Source organism: Microtus pennsylvanicus, chromosome 16, assembly GCF_037038515.1.
Source record: "Microtus pennsylvanicus isolate mMicPen1 chromosome 16, mMicPen1.hap1, whole genome shotgun sequence".
Lineage (NCBI taxonomy): Eukaryota > Metazoa > Chordata > Mammalia > Rodentia > Cricetidae > Microtus > Microtus pennsylvanicus.
The window spans coordinates 34,606,514-34,629,129 of record NC_134594.1 but is presented as its reverse complement, the minus strand read 5'-3'; the positions used below and the strand labels follow the sequence as shown (position 1 = coordinate 34,629,129).

At 42.8% G+C, this 22,616-nt stretch overlaps 1 protein-coding gene across 1 annotated transcript in view; it reads right to left on the bottom strand.

Annotated features, from left to right (window-relative positions):
- The window catches only part of Lekr1 (leucine, glutamate and lysine rich 1), a 127,085-nt gene that overhangs the window by 85,572 nt on the left and 18,897 nt on the right, over window positions 1-22,616 (bottom strand). Inside the window, exon 4 of the mRNA XM_075950812.1 lies at window positions 1,284-1,403. Within this exon, the coding sequence (XP_075806927.1) occupies window positions 1,284-1,403 (120 nt within the window). The remainder of the gene's footprint in view (window positions 1-1,283; window positions 1,404-22,616) is intronic.

Genomic DNA, 22,616 nt, shown 5'->3' with positions numbered 1-22,616 from the left:
GTAGTTAGGAGGACTGGCTGTTCTTCTGAAGACACAGGTTCGATCCCCGGCATCCACATGATAGCTCACGATCAGCTATGAGTCCTGTCCCGGGGGTTACAACACTTCTGGAGAAACTGCATGCATGTGGTGCACGGACACTGTTGCAGGCAAAACCACACACACACACACACACACGGGGGCGGGGGAAGGTGTGAGCAGATTTCCTTCATGCATCCATTCAACAATTCTTTACTATCAGCTATACAGAAGCTATCTGTGAAAGGCAGAGCCGTGGCCAGCAGACTTATCAACAGATGCATCAAAAACTCATGAGCGCAGAGGATTTTTAACAAAAAGTTTGTGGTATGAAGGAGTGGATTAAAACAAAAACCTAACATCCAAATGCTGATGCAGCATATCTTCTAGTTATCTTGAACCCTAGAAGCATTCTCAATGTACTCTAGGACATGTGTCTCCAGTGTTGTTTGTTTGTTTGCTTGGTGCATTTTTTTTTTTTTTTTGGTTTTTCAAGACAGGGTGTCTCTGTGGCTTTGGAGCCTGTCCTAGAACTAGCTCTGTAGACCAGGCTGGTCTCGAACTCACAGAGATCCGCCTGCCTCTGCCTCCTGAGTGCTGGGATTAAAGGCGTGCGCCACCACCGCCCGGCTTGCTTGGTGCATTTTATCTTTATGGATTATAAACCTTGCAGTGAGTCTATGGGAGGAGATTAACATTATTTGCGCTGGAGAATTCCAAATTTCAGGGTCTGTATTATCACAGAGAAAGGTTTTCTGCTCCAGCAGATTAACTGGAGGGGAAGTTCGGCAGTACAGGGCTTGCCTCACAGGGGTCCTCAGCTCAGATCTAGATCCCCAGCACTCCTGAGGGCACATGCCTACAAACCCAGCATAGAGTGGGCGGGTGTTAAGATGCCTGGAGCTTGCGGATCAGCCAGGCCGGACAAGTTAGTAAGCTCCAGCTCTAGTCAGAGAACCTGTCTCAAAAAATAACGTAGAGAACGAGCGAGGAAGACACAACTACACACGCGCACACATGCACTCACACACGCATGCAGACACGGACACAGACCGATCACCACACTCCACTTACACACAAAAAGGACATTAGCGACTACACTTTCATTTCAGATGTCACTCCAGAGAAGGAACAGAAAGAAGCAAGGCAGTAACAGAAAACGCTGTTTGCTCAATGACATTTTACTAACAAAACAATTCAGTTGACATAAGGACAATAAAAGAGTGAAACTATTTCCAATTTTCAATTCTTAAAGATAATCTTACCTGAACACTTGGGATTGTTTTTGTTTAATATTTAGCTCATTTTGTTGATGATTTAATTCTTTCTGTATTCTCTGAAATTCATTTTGCTGCTTTTTAAACTTCATACTTTCATCTTGAACTCTAAAAAATAAACAAACAAGAGTACTGCATGCTTCAATATTTCCTAATAAATAACATTTTAAAATTAAAATTGAATATAATAATAGTGAAATAAGTAGCCAAAGAAAACGACTCATCTTTATATATACTGTATTAAGAAATAACTGCATCCCTTTGGATAGCAGTATGGCAATTTCTCAGAAAATTAGGAAACAACCTTCCTCAAGACCCAGCAGTATCATCCAAAGCATCCAAAGGATGCTCAATTGTGTCACAAGGACATGTGCTTAACTATGTTCATAGCAACATTGTTTGCCATAGCCAAAACCTGGAAACAACCTACATGCTCCTTGACTGAAGAATGGATAAGGAAATGTGGTACATTTACACAATAGAGTACTACACAGCAGAAAAAAATAACATCTTAAAATTTGCAGGCAAATGGATGAATCTAGAAAACAACATATTGACTGTGTAACCCAGATCCAGAAAGACAATTATCATATGCACTCACTAAAATCAATAAAGTCATTGATTTTATAAAATCAATAAAAAATAATAAAGAAAGAAATAACTGGCCAGGCAGTGGTGGCACACACTTTTAATCCCAGCACTCAGGAGACAGAGGCAGGTGGATCTCTGTGAGTTCAAGGCCAGCCTGGTCTAAAAGAGCTAGTTCCAGGACAGGCTCCAAAACTACAGAGAAACCCTTTCTTGAAAAAAGATGTAGATACCAAACCAAACAGTTGTTATTCCAGATAAAAAGAGAAGTACTTATTATAGATGGGAAGTGAATACATAATACTAAGTAAAAATAGAAAAAGTTCATTTGATTTTAATAATTGTAGCATGATTAATTAAAACCCAGAGAAAGAAATTGGGGTTCAACCTGAAGGTCAGAAAAGCAAAACAGCCAACCACTGGCTCTTCCCTCTACCTCAGTCTGAAATGGCCATACTGCCTCCAGGAATCTCTGAGACTGTGTGTGAGAGCTGTCTCCTCTTGTCTTATATTCTTCTCTAGTTCTGGGATTAAGGGCATGCACCACTACTGCCTGGTTTGTGTGGCAAACTAGTGTGGCTACTGGGATTAAAGGTGTGTGTTACCACTTCCTGGTCTGTAAGGCTGATCAGTGGGGCTGTTTTACTCTCTAAGCTACAGGCAAGCTTTATTTATTAAAATACAAATGAAATATCACTACAATTAATGATGTACCTAACTTAAAATGTTAAATATTATATTAATTATTATAAGAAAAAATAGTAAACATTTGTTTTTATCCCATTTCCCACTACCAAAGGCAACTGCTTTCAGTTTATCCTGTTCCCTTTAGTATTGATTTCTGTGCTACTAAATAACATGCTTATATTATTTCTTAATATTTTAATTTAGATACAAATCAGTTAGAAATGGTTCTGCCACATATAACTAAGACTTGAACATCATCACACACACACACAGTTTCTCATGAAACATTCAGGGTTTGCTGGCACAAGCTCATAAGGAAGCTGAGACAGAAGGATCACGGCAAGTTTGAGGCTGAGTTATTTTCAACAGTGAATTTTAGGCCTGTCAGGACTACAGAGACAGACCTTTCTTCAAGTAAAACATGATGATATCATAGTTTGTAATGTCTCAGGCAGCCGCAAACCTCCCCACTCGCTGGTCTACCATGTGGGAGTATACACCTGACATCATGGTTCATATCGGTGACAGAAGCTTCGGGCAGTACGTTCCCGCATCTGATCAACAGAAGCAAGAGAACAAAGCTTTCAAAACCAATCCTATCAAAGGGCCCCGTGTTCGTCTGATGAGTTTAAACCACATTGCCACACTGAGCTTCAAGCCAAACTGGACGATGCAGTCCTTGAGCTGGGAAAATTGATCTCCAGAGTTAGTAACAGTTCTGCTACAGAAGAAGTAGGAAGGAAAATTGACATTGTAGTCCAGCAGCAAGCAGAACCAAATCTTCCTAACATTGCTGGATACCCGCACCTGCCAACCGCCCCTGCCCCTGTTCCTCATCTTTCCAATGCTAATAATAAAATAGCAGTTTTACGACGTTACATTCGGAGTCCAATCTTCGTCACACTGAACACACTCTATGCCAGATTGCATGCTTCCTTGCTTCAGCATGAAACTAAGATGCCTAAACATTACCCTCCTGGCAAAGCACGCTGTCCACTCTTACTGTACACATCATTCTGTAAAACAATTCACAAGACGCAGTACAGTACGAACTGGGTAGACACACAGTTTCCTCCAGCATGGATAGTTCTGCACAGAGTGGGAACACTATGCTGCTCTAAGGACATGATGTTGTCTAGTCAGAGAGTGTTCCTGAAGATGGAGACTAACAGCATATGCTGTTCTAGTGGAGAGAACTCTCTTCTGGGAGATAGGTGACTGAGAGGCCTCTTGCCGAAGCAACCAGGAGAACAAACACATTTATTACCATGGTCTAGTCTCCAGTTTTTCATCATCCTGATTAAACTGGATTGTTTGAGAATCACTGAGTTAGAAAACAAACAGGGGATTAACTCTCTTCTTGATTATTTTTATTTGGATTACCTATTAATATTGCTCATAATGAAGACAAGTGCAAGGGAAATACATTTAAATTCCCTTTCACTCTTTCCCACTCTGTAGTAAAGCACGTAAGAAATACAAGAAGGCTGGGCACAGCTTTGGGGATTTCAGCACCCGTGGTCCACACACTATTTCTGTCAAACTTCTGGGTCTCAAGATTATTAAAGTCTTCCCCTCCAACTGATTTTGCAGCAATCAAAAATGACAGACATAAGCTTGGAGCCTGAACAAAATGAAGTCGTGGGATCTTCAGGATCGCACGCTATCAAGGTCCCATGGGGAAAAGCTTCGGAAGATCAAGGGGGAAATTAGGACAGCAATGAAGAAATTCATCAAAACAAGCTAGTCTCCAGCTCCTGGGAAACAAACTTCTGATGTGGGCATAAGCTGCCAATTATGGCTCCTGCAACTGTGCTTCTGGAATTAACCTGAACCCATTCACAAAATTAGATTAGCTCTCAAGAAAGCAGGAAGAGAGAGAGAGAGAGTGGAGGGCAGATATTATAGACAGATAAATCACTAAGGATTCAATAAAACTAGAAAGAAGTCTTATATTGCAGAGGAACCATAAAGCACTCTGAGAAACTCTAGGGCAGAAACCAAATGCTTTTACTTATTATGTGGCCCTATTGCAACTTCCAAACCATCAGCAGGAGCAGGCACTGGCCAGAAGGACTCCGGCATTAAGCACGGAGAACAGAAGCAATATTTAGAACAACAATAAAAAAACACTTAATTCCCTTTTGAATGTCAACTGCTTTCATTTAAAAACTTAACGTGGAACTCATATCATCCTACAGAATTCTTACTTACCAAAACGTATCCTTTGCTGAGGTGAATTCAGTATTAAAACACAATCATTATCCCATGTTACTAACATACTTTGTAGCACGAATACTGAAAGACCCAGAGACAGATATTGGGGTTCCTGTTGAAGATCAGAAAAGCAAAGCAGCCAAGCCACTAGAGGGATTTTACCTCTACCAAGACTCAGACAAAAAATGGGGTGATCCTGAATGCTCTCCGCCAACCTCAGACTCCATACTCCACTGAGTTCCTGTCTCTTCCCATTTATATTCCTCTTTGCCCAGCCATATTGTTCCTGTCTCCACCTCCCTAGTGCTGGGATTAAAGGCGTGAGATCCCAAGTGCTGGGATCACTTTTGTGTGAAGTCTGTTTCTCTTTTAGACAGATTCAATCTTGCCTAGCCCAGTGTAGCCTTGAATTTACAGAGATCCATCTGGTTCTGTCTCCCCAGTCCTGGAATTAAAGGTGTGTGCTACCACTGCCTGGCCTGGATGGCTGACTAGTATGACTGTTTTGCCCTCTGATCTTCAGGCAAGCTTTATTTATTAAAACACAAATGATATACCACTGCAATACTAAATGGACCCAACAACGTAGAAGAAAGGCATCTTGCAGTGGACCGAATCCACACTGCTTTTTAAGTTAACCTCATTTGAATAAAGTCACCTGGCCATTATTCTGTTTTTGACTATTCACTTATTTTTCCATGAGCTCTTTAATAATATGTGGTTAGGCTATTGAAAGAATTGATTTTTCTTTAATTAAATATATTTTTGCTAGGCTTATTAATGCAGAACAAATTTTAAAGTATTAACTGGAGCTGGGCGGTGATGGCACATGCCTTTAGTCCCAGCACTTGGGAGGCAGAGGAGGCGGATCTCTGTGAGTTCAAGGCCAGTTTGGTCTACAAAGTGAGTTCCAGGACAGCCAAGGCTGTACAAAGGAACCCTGTCTCAAAAAAACAAACAAACAAAATATTAAATGTGACTTTAAAAATAACCATGAGACAGATAATTTCACACCAAAAAAATGAAGGCAAAATTGTTAATTGTAATTGTCTGAATGGTCAGAGGATGAATGACAATTTGAGGACAAAATAAATCGCTACTCTGTTATTCTTAATAAAATTGGTCATATAAAATATTTATTCAAATATTGCTATTATTTTAGGGGAGAGCCAGGCCTCCTTTTCTGCAGTGTAGTCTATAGATTTGGCCAATCTCATATCAGACTGTCTTTGTGGACTGTGGATACAGCCGAGGACCTGAGTAACTGGCTAGACAGGCCTTGGCTTAGATCCCCAACTCTGTCTATCTGTACGCATGTATGTATATTTTGCGGGGATTGCACACAAAGATTTCTGAAGCCTGAGAAGTTCAAGGCCAAGTCCTGCTGAGCCTGGTGGTCTTTCCTGCTCGTGGGGAGTCATTTCAGGGTCTCATGGTGAGAGTAGGGATGGGGAGGTGACAGAATGTCCTAGCTCAGGACTCTTCTCTGCTTCTGGTAAGACCAGGTCCCAGGAGCCCAACATTAGGGACCAATTTACTCTAATTACATCCTTGAAGTTTAGGCTAATTGCGTCACTTTCAAAACCACGTAACTGCCTTCCAATAAGGAATACATCTCAACTGAGTTTTGGCACAGGCAATCCAAATTCAAAGCACAGCATTCCCCTGTGTCCTCCTCAAAGACAAGACATTTATTTCCATCCCCAGCATCAGTCTCCGCTCATTTCAGCGTGAACTCAGATATGTACTGCCTGTTCTGAGTCAACAAAGGCCCATTCTGGCTCCGGCCCTGTGAAATCGACGGAAAGCATCTACATGTAGTGGCGGGGCAGGAACGAGCAAACCTTCTTACTCCACAAGGGAGAAACAGTAGAAAGCACGGGGATAACGGGACCAAAGCGTGCCTGAATCTCGGCAGGGTATACTGTGAATCATAACATTCCAGAATAATCTTCCACCCCCTATGCTGTCTCATGACACACTGGATGGACCTTCAAGGTCTTGGGCACCTTGCCCTCACAGCTTTCCTGGGCTATACAAGGCCAGCTGTTCACGGCTGTCTTTCCCAGGCTGGCACACACAGGGCAGGGCTTCTGGGATCCACTCCACCACACTGCCCTCGGGGCTCCTTACTTTTCTCCTCAGAGAAATACCTGACAGACAACAGAAGACAGCAGAGTGTGGTGGGGTCGTGACAGCAGAAGCACGCGACAGAGGCGCTCACATCTAGGCAGAGCAGGAAGCAGAGAGGCTTGGCCAGAACAGACATCCATCACTTTATAGTAACCTACTTCTGCCAGCTAGGCCACCGTCCAAAAGGATTCAGAACTTCCCAGAAGCAGTCCCATCAGCTAGGCACCAGGTATTCTAAAACAGGAGCTGCTGGGGACTCACATCAAACCCTAATACCCTAGCAGGGAATCTCTGCAAAGAGTCTTACTAATATAGACCTAGCTCCCCCAGGAGTGGGCAGACATTTAAAAATGTTCATGGGTCCCACAGCCTATAGTCTGGAGAATTAGCATCCTATGAGTGGATGTAGATATTGCTACTATAGTTTGGATCTGGTCCATATGTTAAAGGACAGGGCTCCCTGGAGTAGAAATATGGAACACTTTCATAGTTGAGGCTTCACGGGCAGTCTTAGGGCCCTGGGGGGGGGTGGACTTAAGGAGACTGTAAGACCCTCGTCATTTCCTGTTCCTCCTGTCCACTTTCTGGCCATGAGACGATCAGCCTTGCTCTCCTACTCTCTCCTCATCATATTGCTGCTTTAGTACTGACCCAGAGCCAAGCGGCCAGCCCAACAGAGACAGAAATCCCTGAAACTAAGTCAGAACAACGCTTTTCTTTTTATAAATTGACTGTCTTGAGTATCAGCCACAGTGGAAAGCTAACATGGCTGCCAAGGTTGACTGTAAAGCGGTGGCAGAATCAGCCATATCTGGATCTGTGTGAGTCCCAAGGAGGGTGGCTAATACTGTCCTGGGGTTCAGGGAGCAGAGGTCCCTTGCCTGACAGTTCTGAAGGGCAAGCACATGGGGAGTATCTGCCTTTTCTCCTTGGCTCAGCACAGAGGGTCACAGAGATGCTCTGGATCCATTAAGATCTCCATTCCACCCTAGCGGCAATGAACATTGGCTCCGAGCTAGGTGCCTGTCTCTTTAACAAGCAGTCGCTGGCCACACCTAGAGGTTCTCTACTGAATGTGCTTCTATCCTTTGCATAGTTTCGCTGCAATTGCTAAGTTTTACACTGTTTCCTTCTTAAACTATACATTAGAAGTTGTCTTTAAATGATTCTTTTCCTATTTCTTTTGTTTGTTTGTTTTGTTTCTCGAGTCAGGATTTCTCTGTGTAGCTTTGGGACCTGTCCTGGAACTTACGCTGTAGATCAGGCTGGCGACAAACTCACATAGATCCACCTGCCTCTGCCTCCTGAGTGCTGGGATTAAAAGTGTGCATCACTACCGCCTGGCTTCTTTTCCTAGCTCACAGGGCTGCACAGCGGATGCAATCATGACAGCCCAAAGGGGTTTAAAATTTTTCCTGGTTTTCTTGTCTTCTCACCCCTCATCGGAGCTGACCTAAACGTTCACAGCATTCAGATTATTCATTTCCTGATCTCGTCTAAACTCTTTCGGCCTCTGCTCATTTGCTCTTGGCATCAATTTCCTATCTTAGCCCACTTTCTGAGAATACCACTGACTGTGTGATTTATAAAGAACAGAGGAAGCCTGACAGTGGTGGCGCACGCCTTTAATCCCAGCACTCAGCCCTTGGAAGGCAGAGGTGGGCGGATCTCTGAGTATGAGGTCAGCCCGGTCTACAGCGCAAGCTCCAGAACAGCCAGGGCTATACAAAGAAAACCTGTCTCAAAAAAAAAAAAAAATCAGCTCATGGTTCTGGGGGCTGAGAGTTCACTGCAAAGTCTCTGAGGTGGCATACGACATCACATGGAAAGTGAGGCACATACACTTGGTGTTTGTGACAGACACTCTCTCCAAATAACCCACTAGTAAACTAATCTCTTCATAAGGGTAGAGCGCTCAGGACTACTTTCTAAAGGACCTCACCTGCTAATGCCTCAGAGGGGGATAAGTTTCAATGAGAATGTTGGTGGGTATGTTCAAACCATAGCACAAATTATTAAAAAATGAATGCATAAGAAATGTAATATTGATGAGCCACATGCTAATAAACCCAAATAGCATTTTTAAAAAAGAATTTCTTTTTATTTTATATGCACTGGTGTTTTGCCTACATGTATGCATGCATATCTGTGTGAGAATGCTGGATCCCCTGGAACATGGAGCTGCCATGTGGGTGCTGGGAATTGAACCCCAGTCCTCTGGAAGAGCAGACAGGGCTCTTAAGTACTGAGCCCTTTCTCCAACCCTCCAAAGAGCACTTTTTTTTTCCTTTTTGGTTTTTTTGAGACAGGGTTTCTCTGTAGCTTTGGAGCCTGTCCTGGAAACTCTAGCCAATGATTGAGTCTGCTCCATCAGACTTCCAACTCCTACACAATTTCAGGAGACTGTTTTAGGCACTGCTTTTCAAACCTTTCTGATCTCTAGTACCTGACTTTTACCTCTAAGTGCAGTCTTAGCCCACTGCTTTGGATGTGGGAGACTCCTTGAGAAAGCCAATGTACTCCAACTTGGACGATCTGGAGCGTGTTCACTACCCCAAAACCAATTATAGTTTCTCTCTCCAAGAGGAAACTGACATTTCTATACCTGAAACTCTGTTGTTACCATCTTGTTAAGTTTAATACTATTATTTTCCTGGTAAGCGAGCCTTAATACCAAATCAAAAGAAACATCAAAAGAGCTAAGAAGGAGTGTTTCCACAAACCCTTAATCATAACATTGTCAACTTCACAGGGTCTGATCCATCTGATCTTCAGATATCAGCAGAGAGCCCAGGCCTTGCACTTCAAGAGCCATTAATAAAAAATCCCACCCAGGAAGGCCTCCTCATTGCTTGAAGTCAGAGACCATATCATTACCTTTATATTTTGATACTCTCGAGAATATCAAAGGGAAAGCTCCTTTGACAGCCCAAGGTATAATCAGCTCCAGAGCCTCTCAGGAGCCGTCTGCTACACACCCTCTCAGGAACAGTCTCTCCTGTACACCCTCTCAGGAACAGTCTCTCCTACACACCCTCTCAGGAACAGTCTCTCCTGTACACCCTCTCAGGGACAGTCTCTCCTATACACCCTCTCAGGGACAGTCTCTCCTATACACCCTCTCAGGAACAGTCTCTCCTGTACACCCTCTCAGGAACAGTCTCTCCTATACACCCTCTCAGGGACAGTCTCTCCTGTACACCCTCTCTCAGGAACAGTCTCTCCTGTACACCCTCTCAGGAACAGTCTCTCCTGTACACCCTCTCTCAGGAACAGTCTCTCCTGTACACCCTCTCTCAGGAACAGTCTCTCCTGTACACCCTCTCAGGAACAGTCTCTCCTGTACACCCTCTCAGGAACAGTCTCTCCTGTACACCCTCTCAGGAACAGTCTCTTCTACACACCCTCTCAGGGACAGTCTCTCCTATACACCCTCTCAGGAACAGTCTCTTCTACACACCCTCTCAGAGACAGTCTCTCCTACACACCCTCTCAGGGACAGTCTCTCCTGTACACCCTCTCAGGGACAGTCTCTCCTATACACCCTCTCAGGGACAGTCTCTCCTGTACACCCTCTCAGGAACAGTCTCTCCTATACACCCTCTCAGGAACAGTCTCTCCTGTACACCCTCTCAGGGACAGTCTCTCCTGTACACCCTCTCAGGAACAGTCTCTCCTGTACACCCTCTCAGGAACAGTCTCTCCTGTACACCCTCTCAGGGACAGTCTCTCCTGTACACCCTCTCAGGAACAGTCTCTCCTGTACACCCTCTCAGGAACAGTCTCTCCTACACACCCTCTCAGGAACAGTCTCTCCTGTACACCCTCTCAGGGACAGTCTCTTCTACACACCCTCTCAGGGACAGTCTCCTCTACATCCTAGAGTTAGCATGCTGTGCCAGAGGCAGGTAACGGCACAGCCATAAACCATGTCGTAGCACATAGGTTAATGTAAATTGGTTAACTTAAGTTAACCAATTTACATTAAATTAGATTAGGAACAAGCCTAATCTACAGGCTGAGCTTCCATAACTAATAAGAAGTTTCTGTATCATTATTTGGGAGCTTGTAGACTAAAGTAAATCCATCTGCATAAGGCAGACTATTCTCAACCAACAGGCCAGAAAGACCTCAGATCTGCCTGATAAATACAAGGCCACCTCACACGTCTGACTGCACATGAACTGACGGCAAAGGACAGACAACAGAAACGAAAGTCAGGATGAAGTTTGCGTGCATGGTTTGTGATGGAAATATTAAAGCCATTTCTGCTCATCGATGTCAGAAAAAAATAATATAAAGTATATTAGAAGTAACTAAAGGGATAACACTAGATTTAGGAGCTAATTAAAGCAAATCCAGGAACTAGTAAATCACATAGTACTTTGTTGTCTGGATTTTATGACTTATATGGACTTGAACAAGAACTGATTTATACAATAGCCTATCATTTAGTCAAATGCTAATCTAGATGGCTTTTGGGAAACAACAAAGTTGAAAGGTTATGCAGTACTGGAGGAGTTAACTGAGCTGTGGCTTCTCAAATTCCACTCCCCTTCACGTCGGCACGCTAAGAAATGTTAGTTCAGCATGTGATGGAAATGCTGATACTTCACTGATACAGAAACGGCTGTTCTTCTTTTCTTTCTGCCCTTGTACTTGCTCTAAGGTCTCACGCAGCCCAGACTGAATTTACTACGTAGGTGAAGATGACATTGAACTGTGTGGTCTTCCTTAGTCCACTGCCCGAGTGTCAGGATGACAGCTGCATGTTTCTGTGCTGTGATTGTCTCCACTGTGGGATGTTCAGGGCTTTTGGAAGACTACCCCAGCTGGCTCACTGACTCTACACCCCTGATGGAGGGGTGGGAGGACCATGGGACTCTACCCTGAGCAGCAGCCTACTCCCTAGCGCCTGTGGTGCACAATGCTGCCTTGTTTGCATGTGGCCTCCAGGAAGAGCTGAGTATGTAAGCCAGGGAAGGCTGGAGGGGCTCTACCTGTGCAGCTGTGGGGAGTCCTCCTCACTGCTGGGTAAAGGCTTTCCAGGTTTGGCCTGCTGCAGTGAGGGGCACCCAAATGCCTGTAAGTAATCCCTCATCTATTGGTAAGGAAACAAAAAAAAAAAAAACCTCATCGGTTTCCCAGAGTGAACAAGGCAGCATTTTTGTTTGGACCTTAGGAGATGAGATAGACATTGCTGACTTCTCCCCCGGAAAGAAATTTTTGTAACACACACCCACTTTCAAAAGCACTCGGTAACAAACCAGAGCTCTGTACATGTTAACACACAGCTGAGCTACACCCCCAGTTTTTAACACCAAATCTTTGAAAATCAATTTTCTACAACTAAAAAGGCCCTGATAATGATATAAAATAACAAAAAACGTACAACTATTGAACATTTTCTAAGTCCAGGCACTATGCTCGGTAAATTAGGTAAACTGCCACTTTAAACACTGTAGCATTCCTACTAGGTGTCCTTACCCGAACCAGCTGACAGGTGCAGGATGGGAGGCAGAAGGGCATGGTAGGGAGGTAAAGGAACATGGCCACCCAGCCAGCAAATGACTGAAGTGGAACCTGGGCGCAGGCATGCTGACTTTATCCTGTTCCTGCTGAGTGGCTGGACGGTACTTTGTTCTCATTTTGATACTGCCCTGCATATCACTTTATAGTCTGTACTTCGATTCCCAATTTAATTAAATTAATGCCAATGGGAATTGACAGAATCCGAGGAAGGAGGAACAGTATCGTAGCAAAACAGAAGTGACCAGCAGTCAAATACCGTCCATGGTATGAGCATACAGGAAAGCTGAACAAATTCCCAAAATGGTTTAAAATCCCACTGCAAAGCCCAGAGGTTCTCAGAGGGAAAGGTCTCTAAGGAACGTTTGTTTCCGGGGTGAGAGGGTGTTTTCAGAATCAACCCCAATGAGTCTGTCTTCAGCCTATTCTCCTGAGATCCCAAAGCTTGCCAGACCACAGATGATCTCTCTCATTCCCCTTTGCTTCCAGTCTCATCTCAGATCTGAGCAGAAGTCAGAAAGGAAGGAACTGAGAAGGAAGCAGGAGGTGAGGGGTGGATGCGCTGGGTCTAGGCCGAAAGGGCTTGGTTTTGTTCTTTTGCTTTGCTTTCCCACTGCAACTAATAAAACATGAGTATAGTTATGGGGGACAAAACAGGTTGCCAAGGCTAACCCTTGCCACAAACCCTACAGTCTGCCTAGTTGTCTTCTCTCCCACACTAGTGAGAAATAGAGGCCAATATTATAATTCGGCGCCATAGGAAATCACTGGGTTGTTTTTTTAGATTAATTTATTATGTATAGAGTGTTCTGCCTGCATGTATGCCTGCATGTCAGAAAAGGGCGCCAGATCTCATTATAAATGGTTGTGAGCCACCATGTGGGTGCTGGGAATTGAACTCAGGACCTCTGGAAGAGCAGCCAGTGCTCTTAACCTCTGAGCCATCTCTCCAGCCTCAAAAATAATTTCACTTTTTGTGAATGATGTTAGGACTCCTGCTCTGGTCTCACGCCTCCCGTTTTGGACCCTGCCCCTCAGCAGCCCGCCAAGGGTTAGTTCCTGCTCCGAAGTCCTCAGGACCACATCTACAGTCTGTTTAAGACCCGGCCACCACACCTGCCACGTGGTCTCTCTCCTGCCTTTCTGAGAGTCACCCAGGAGATCCTTTGCCCTGCTTATTGAAACCTGGTTCTATTAATTTGGTTGGATTTGGCTTATTGCATTGGCAGGAAAACCAACAACCAGGGATTTTCAAAATATTTATTAAATGAGTGTTTTGACTCCATGTATATATGTGTGTCACATGCTTGACTGGTGTCCAAGGAGGTCAGAAAGGACAGCAAACCCTGGATGCTGGGAATGTAGACAGTTCTAGATGTTGGAAAATGAACCCAGGTTCTCTGGGAGGGCAGGGAATGCTTGTAATCATTGAGCCATCTCTCCAGCCCCTGCTCTTTATTTTCTTTTAAACCTTTTAAGCAAGGCCTCACTGTGCAACCTTAGGTGGCTGGGAATTGTAGACTGGACTAACATGGAAATCAGAAATCTACCCGCCTCTGCCTCCCAAGTGATGGGGTTAAAGCTGTGCGCCACCACCCTGGACCAAGCAGCTGCTTTCTAATGCAGTGACAATCTGAGTTTCAAGTCAACAGCTAAATTTCTAGACACTCATTCTTAAAAAGTATTTATTTATTTATTCATTTAAGGGCATGTTGTGCCTATGTGAGTTTTTAGGTTTAAGGACCCTGAGAGAGCAGAGCATTAGGGTCCCTGGAAATGGAGTGACAGTCATTTGTGAGCCACTTAGTGTTTGTGGTGGTTTGAATGACAATGCGCTCCATGGGCTCGTGTAGTTTGGTTCCTGGCTGATGGACTGTGTGGAAGGATTGAGAGGTGTGGTCTTGTTGGAGGAGATATGCTGCTGAGTGTGGGCTTTGAGTATCCCACACCGGAACCCATCTGTCTATCTGCCTGCTGCCTGTGGATCAGGATGTAAAGCTCTCAGTTACCGCTTCAGCACCAGACCTGCCCACTGCCCAAGATGATCGCAGATGAACACTCTGACACTGTAAACCATACTCACCCACTTCCCATGATGATGGCGGACAAACACTCTGACACTGTAAACCATACTCTCCCCATGCCCATGATGATCACGGACGAACACTCTGACACTGTAAACTATACCCGCCCACTTCCCATGATGATCGCAGATGAACACTCTGACACTGTAAGCAAGTCCCCAACTAAATGCTCTCCTTCACAAGCTGCCTTGGTCCTGGTGTCTCTTCACAGTGACCAAACAGTAAACACACGAGTGCTAGGAACCTGGCCCAGATCCTTTGTCAGAGCAGTAAATGATCTTCGTCACTGAACCGTCTCTCTGACCTGAAATGGACAGAACTCTAACCTGTCTCCTAGCTAAAATGAGAAACAAAACATTCAGCCAAAGAAAACAGGATAACTAACAAAGAAGTCTAAGGTTCTATCTACGTGTACAGGAAAATAAACTTTCTGCTTTAGAAAGTAAAGGCATTTAGTTAATTTTTCCATGGCACGAACAATATGCTCTCTCTTCTTTTTCTGTGGTTCAGACACAAGAACACAAGCTCCTGTTTCAAGTGTGATGCTACAAAGACCTGAGAACGCTGAAAGAAGATGACCGACAAGAATGATATTGGTAAATGGGCTCAACTCGCCTATAAAAAGGCACAGGCTAAGAGATTGGATACGAAAACAGGATCCAACATTCTGCTGTCTACAAGAAACACACCTCAACCACAAAGACAGGCACCTACTCAGAGTAAAGGGCTGGGAAAAGGCTTATCAAGCAAATGGACCTAAGAAACAAGCAGGTGTGGCCATACTAATTTCTAACAAAGTTGACTTCAAACTTAAATCAATCAGAAGAGATGGAGAGGGACATTTTATACTCATAACAGGATCAATTCATCAGGATGAAGTCTCAATCCTGAATATCTACGCCCCTAATATAAAAGCGCCCATGTACATAAAAGAAACATTACTAAAACTCAAGGCAGCCATCAAACCACACACACTAATAGTAGGAGTCTTCAACACTCCTCTCTCACCAATGGACAGGTCAATCAAACAGAAACCTAACAGAGAAATTAGAGAATTAATGGAGGTAATGAAGCAAATGGACTTAACAGACATCTATAGATTATTCCACCCAAATAGGAAACAATATACCTTCTTCTCTGCAGCTCATGGAACCTTCTCGAAAATTGACCACATACTCAGTAGCAAAGCTAACTTACAAAGTTACAAAAAAATATTAGTAACCACCTGTGTCTTATCAGATCACCATGGATTAAAGTTAGAATTCAACAACAATGCTACCCCCAGAAAGCCTACAAACTCATGGAAACTGAACAGTCAACTACTGAACCATACCTGGATTAAGGAAGAAATAAAGAAAGAAATTAAAGTCTTCCTTGAATTCAATGAAAATAAACAACATACTCGAACTTATGGGACACTATGAAAGCAGTGCTAAGAGGAAAGTTCATCGCACTAAATGCCCACTTAAAGAAAACAGAGAAAGCACATATTGGAGACTTAACAGCCCACCTGAAAGCTCTAGAAAAAAAAGAAGCAGACTCACCTAGGAGGAGTAGAAGACTGGAAATAATCAAACTGAGGGCGGAAATCAACAAAATAGAAACACAGAAAACAATCCAAAGAATCAATGAAGCAAGAAGCTGGTTCCTGGAGAAAATCAACAAGATTGACAAACCCCTATCCAAACTAGTCAAACGGCAGAGAGAAAATTTGCAAATTAATAAGATCAGAAATGAAAAGGGGGACATAACCACAAACACAGAGGAAATTCAGAGAGTCATTAGATCTTACTACAAAAGCCTGTATGCCACTAAACTGGAAAATGTAAAAGAAATGGACACTTTTTTAGATAAATACCATTTACCAAAATTAAACCAGGACCAGGTGAACAATCTAAACAGACCTGTCAGTCGAGAAGAATTAGAAGCTGTTATCAAAAACCTCCCTACCAAAAAAAGCCCAGGGCCAGATGGGTTCAATGCGGAATTCTACCAGAACTTCCAAGAAGACCTAATACCTATACTCCTCAATGTATTCCACAATATAGAAACAGAAGGGTCATTACCAAATTCCTTTTATGAAGCTACAGTTACTCTGATACCAAAACCACACAAAGACTCAACCAGGAAAGAGAATTACAGGCCGATCTCACTCATGAATATCGACGCAAAAATCCTCAACAAAATACTGGCAAACCGAATCCAAGAACACATCCGAAAAATTATCCATTATGATCAAGTAGGCTTCATTCCTGAGATGCAGGGCTGGTTCAACATACGAAAATCTATCAATGTAATCCATCATATAAATAAACTGAAAGAAAAAAACCATATGATCATTTCATTAGATGCGGAAAAAGCATTTGACAAAATTCAACATCCATTTATGTTAAAAGTCTTGGAGAGATTAGGGATACAAGGGTCATACCTAAATATAATAAAAGCTATATACAGCAAGCCGACAGCTAACATCAAATTAAACGGAGAGAAACTCAAAGCCATCCCGCTTAACTCAGGAACACGACAAGGCTGCCCACTTTCACCATACCTCTTCAATATAGTGCTGGAAGTTCTAGCAATAGCAATAAGACAGCATAATGGGATCAAGGGGATTCGAATTGGAAAGGAAGAAGTTAAACTTTCGTTATTTGCAGATGATATGATAGTGTACATAAGCGACCCCCAAAACTCCACCAAAGAACTTTTACAGCTGATAAACAGCTTTAGTAATGTGGCAGGATACAAGATCAACTCCAAAAAATCAGTCGCCCTCCTATACTCAAAGGATATGGAAGCAGAGAGGGAAATCAGAGAAGCTTCTCCATTCACGATAGCCACAAACAGCATAAAATATCTTGGGGTAAATCTAACCAAGGAAGTGAAAGATCTATTTGACAAGAACTTTAAGGCATTGAAGAAAGAAATTGAAGAGGATACCAAAAAATGGATGGACATCCCTTGCTCTTGGATTGGGAGGATCAACATAGTAAAAATGGCAATTCTACCAAAGGCAATTTATAGATTCAATGCAATCCCCATCAAGATCCCATCAAAATTCTTCACAGATCTGGAGAGGACAATAATCAACTTTATATGGAAAAACAAAAAACCCAGGATAGCCAAAACAATCCTATACAATAAAGGATCTTCTGGAGGCATTACCATCCCTGACTTCAAACTCTATTACCGAGCTACAGTAATGAAAACAGGGTGGTACTGGCATAAAAACAGAGAAGTCGACCAATGGAATCGTATAGAAGACCCGGACTTTATCCCACAAACCTATGAACACCTCATTTTCGATAAAGGAGCTAAAAGTATACATTGGAAGAAAGAAAGCATCTTCAACAAATGGTGCTGGCACAACTGGATGTCAACCTGTAGAAGAATGAAAATAGACCCATATCTATCACCGTGCACAAAACTCAAGTCCAAATGGATTAAAGACCTCAATATCAGCCCGAACACACTGAACCTGATAGAAGAGAAAGTGGGAAATACCCTACAACAGATGGGCACAGGAGATCACTTCCTATGTATGACCCCAGAAGCACAGACATTAAGGGCAACATTGAATAAACGGGACCTACTAAAACTGAGAAGCTTCTGTAAAGCAAAGACACAAAGGCAACCTACTGACTGGGAGAAGATCTTCACCAACCCCGCAACAGACAAAGGTCTGATCTCCAAAATATATAGAGAACTCAAGAAACTAGACTTTAAAATGCTAATTAACCCAATTAAAAAATGGGGCACTGAACTGAACAGAGAATTCTCAACAGAAGAAGTTCAAATGGCCAAAAGACACTTAAGGTCGTGCTCAACCTCCTTAGCAATCAGGGAAATGCAAATTAAAACAACTTTGAGATATCATCTTACACCTGTCAGAATGGCTAAAGTCAAAAACACCAACGATAGCCTTTGCTGGAGAGGCTGCGGAGGAAGGGGTACCCTCATCCATTGCTGGTGGGAATGCAATCTTGTGCAACCACTGTGGAAGTCAGTGTTTCAGTTTCTCAGGAAATTTGGGATCAATCTACCCCTGGACCCAGCAATACCACTCTTGGGAATATACCCAAGAGATGCCTGATAATATGACAAAAGCATTTGTTCAACTATGTTCATAGCAGTATTATTTGTAATAGCCAGAACCTGGAAACAACCTAGATGCCCTTCAATGGAAGAATGGATGAAGAAAGTATGGAATATATACACATTAGAGTACTACGTGGCGGTAAAAAACAATGACTTCTCGAATTTTGCATGCAAATAGATGGAAATAGAAAACACTATCCTGAGTGAGGTATCCCAGACCCAAAAAGATGAACATGGGATGTACTCACTCATAATTGGTTTCTAGCCATAAATAAGGGTCACGGAGTCTACAATAGGTGAAACTAAAGAAACTAATTAAGAAGGTGAACCCAAGGAAAAACATATAGCTATCCTCTTGGCTATGGGAAGTAGACAAAATTGCCGGGGAGAAAATTGGGATCTTGGGGGTGGGGTGGGATGGGGGTAAGGGAAGATGGGGAGAGAAAAGTTAGAAGGGAAGGATGGGGGGACTTGGGGAAACAGGAGGATTGGGATAAAGGAAGGTTGGACAGGGGAGCAAGGAACCACAATTCTTAGTTAAGGGAGCCACTTGAGGGTTGGCAAGAGACTTGACCCTAGAGGGGCTCCCAGGAACCCATGGTGATGTCCCCTGTTAGTCCCTTGGGCAGCTGAGGATAGGCAACCTGAAATGACCCTATCCTATAGCAATACTGACAAATATCTTGCATACCACCATAGAACCTTCATCTGGTGATGGATGGAGATGGAGACAGGGACCCACACTGGAGCACTGGTCTGAGCTCCCAAGGTCCCAATGAGGAGCGGAAGGAGGGTGAAGATGAGCAAGGAAGTCAGGACCACGAGGGGCGCACCCACCCACTGAGACAAGGGGGCTGATCTAGTGGGAGCTCACCAAGGCCAGCTGGACTGTGACTGAAAAAGCATGGGATAAAACCGGACTCTCTGAACATGGCGAACAATGAGGGCTGATGAGAAGCCAAGGACATTGGCACGGGGCTTTGACCCTACTTCATGTTCTGGCTTTGTGGGAGCCTAGCCAGTCTGGTTGTTCACCTTCCTAGACATGGACGGAGTGGTGCGGACCTTGGTCTTTCCACAGGGCAGGGAAACCTGACTGCTCTATGGACTGGAGAGGGAGGGGGAGAGGAGTTTGGGGGAGGGGGAGAGAGGTGGGAGGAGGGGGAGGGAAAGGGGAGGCTGGGAGGAAGCGGATACTTTTTTTCCTTTTCTCAATAAAAAAAAAAAAGAATGATATTGGTAAACATGCCATGAAAATGCTGCTTTTAACAAACAGCTTGAAAAACAAAGATGCTCTAAATGCAAAAGACCAGGGAAAGAGAAGACAAACATTAACAACAGAAAACACAAACAATAGCAGCAGACTGGGCATGTCCAGTCTGCTCTCTCCCCACACAGCAGCAGACTGGGCATGTCCAGTCCGCTCTCTCCCCCGCCAGGAGCCTTCCACACCTGCTGGCCGACTCTAACCAGGCATTTCAATATACGCATTCCATTTCTCCATCTGCTTCTTCAAAGCATAATGAAAGAAAAAAGCCATTAATTTCACTTCATAAAGCTATTTATTTTGCAAAAGCAAACTTACTAAGGAAAGGTGAAGGAAAACCTAACCAGCAGACAGACATGTGGCTCAATGAGGAAATTTTATGAGTTTAACATTAGCCCTTGAGCTTTGCAGCTTAAGGGAATTTTGCTAATAAGACTGATCCTATACTACAGCATCTTCCAGTTACATATTTTTAAAAGAAACATGGAATGACTGACTTTTTGGCATACCCCTACCTATGACCCCAAACTTCCCTGAACCCTATTCCTTTTAAAACATCTCTTACATAACCATACCCATTCATATAGTTTCTTTAAACATGGCAAAAATAAAAAAATTGCTGAAAGCATAAGTTAAGCAGAATTCTAAACTAAAAAAGACATTCTTTGCATTCCCTGATGTATATTGTTCCTTATGTCATGTTTTTTCCTCGTCCTTTCTGTGATATGATCTTACTGTATAGCCATGGTTGGCATCAATCTTACAGAGATCCACCTGCCTCTGCGCCCAACGGCTGGGATTAAAGGTGTATGCCACACCCAGGACTTGTACCAGGATTTCAAGCAAATACTAGCCACAAATTACAGATAAAACAACTTCCTTTAGTTCAAACCTTGTTCAGATGTTTAAGCGTCATCTGGAAAAAAAATTAGAAAAATGGCTATTATTTTCAAATGAGTTAATTTATATTTCTTCAGAATTTTGTTTAAATAGCATGTGCAGGAAGATCCTATTAGTGCAACGATCTCAGCACAATAACTGTCACATTTTAAATGATTTGAAGTTTTAAAATAAAAATGACTAAATTAGATCAATTGTGGAATTAAAGCTTATGATTATATGGGTTGCTGTTTGTTCACTCCCAAATATAGGGGTGCTTTTATCAATACGTAATTTAGAATGTATTAGTTTATCATTCAAATATCTGTCAGTGGAAGATTAAGAATTCAAAACACTGTTCTGATGGTTACATAAAACATGTAAAAAGAGTTGACAGTGCTTTTAAATATGAAGTTGTGTTTCATAAAAGAAAAAATCTATTATGCTAATATAACATGTATTAAAAATATTCCCTATGTTTTGATGAGAAGGTAGAAGAAATGGATAGCTCTGTCAAAGAAAACGTTAAATCTAAAAAAAAAAATCGAGGTACAAAACAAAATCAGAAATCTGGGAAATGCTGAAAAGACCAAACTTACAAATAACTAGGATAGAGGAAGGGAAGAACCCTGAACAGAACACCATTAGCACAGGCATTAAGATCAACAAAAAAAAATGGGACTTTATGAAACTTAAAAGCTTCTATATGGAAAGGACATCATCATTCCAACAAAGTGACAATCTACAGAAGAAAAGATCCTTACCAATTATACATCCAATAGAGGATTAGTATCTAAACTATATAAAGAACTAAAAACAAACAAAAAACACTGAACATCAAGAAAATAGCCCAATTAAAAGTGGGATATAGACGAAGTAGAGATTTCTTAAAAGACAAAACACAAACGACTGAGAAACATCAAAGATTTTTTAAGATCTTAGCCATTAGAAAAATGAAAATCAAAACTACTTTTGAGATTCCATCTTATACCAATCAGTATGGATAAGATCAATAAAACAACAGCTCATGCTGGTAAGGATGTAGGAATAAGGGAGCACTAACCCATTGCAGGTGGAACTGCAAACTAGTACAGCCAGTACTAAAATCAGCTGCGGTTCCTCAGGAAGCTGGGAACTCATCTACCTCAAGATCAAGCTATACCACTCCTGGGCACACTTGTGAGGGAGTCTTACATCTTTTGAGGCAGGAAGCTCCACCTTTAATCAGGGCCTTCTTTTAGCAGCCTATATAAAAGGCATGGAAGACACCCTTGTTCTCACTGGCATTAGAGACTACTTCTTCGGCATCCTGGCAGATTCTGAAGACCCATTGGGACATGCAGTCTTGTGGACTGAACAACTACTGGATTTTTGAACTTCCTGTCGGTAGACAGACATTGTAGCACGGAGGGCAGGCTCTCCAATGGAAGGTAAATACAGTATATTATTTTAGTGGGGAGACGAGAGTGGGAGAACTAAATGGAGATGAGGTTGGAAAGGTTAATAAAGAAAATATGGGGAAGGATGACTAACACTAATGGCCTTTCGCGTGGACATATGGAAACATGCTACTACAGAAACTTCCTAAAATATACACGTATACGAAGGGAACCTAAATGGAGTCGAAATAATACTCTAAACAATACCCCAGCTAGACATCTTATGCCACCAGGTAAAACTCCAGTCCAGGAATATGTTACATAATCTTGAGTTGTTGGCCAAAGGTGTTCCATGAAAATCTCCCCCAAAATGAAAACATTATAGGCTATTGCCAAGGTTATTGATTGCTCTCCACAACCTGCTAGCGAGGCCCTCATATGGAAGACAAGACTTACATGTTAT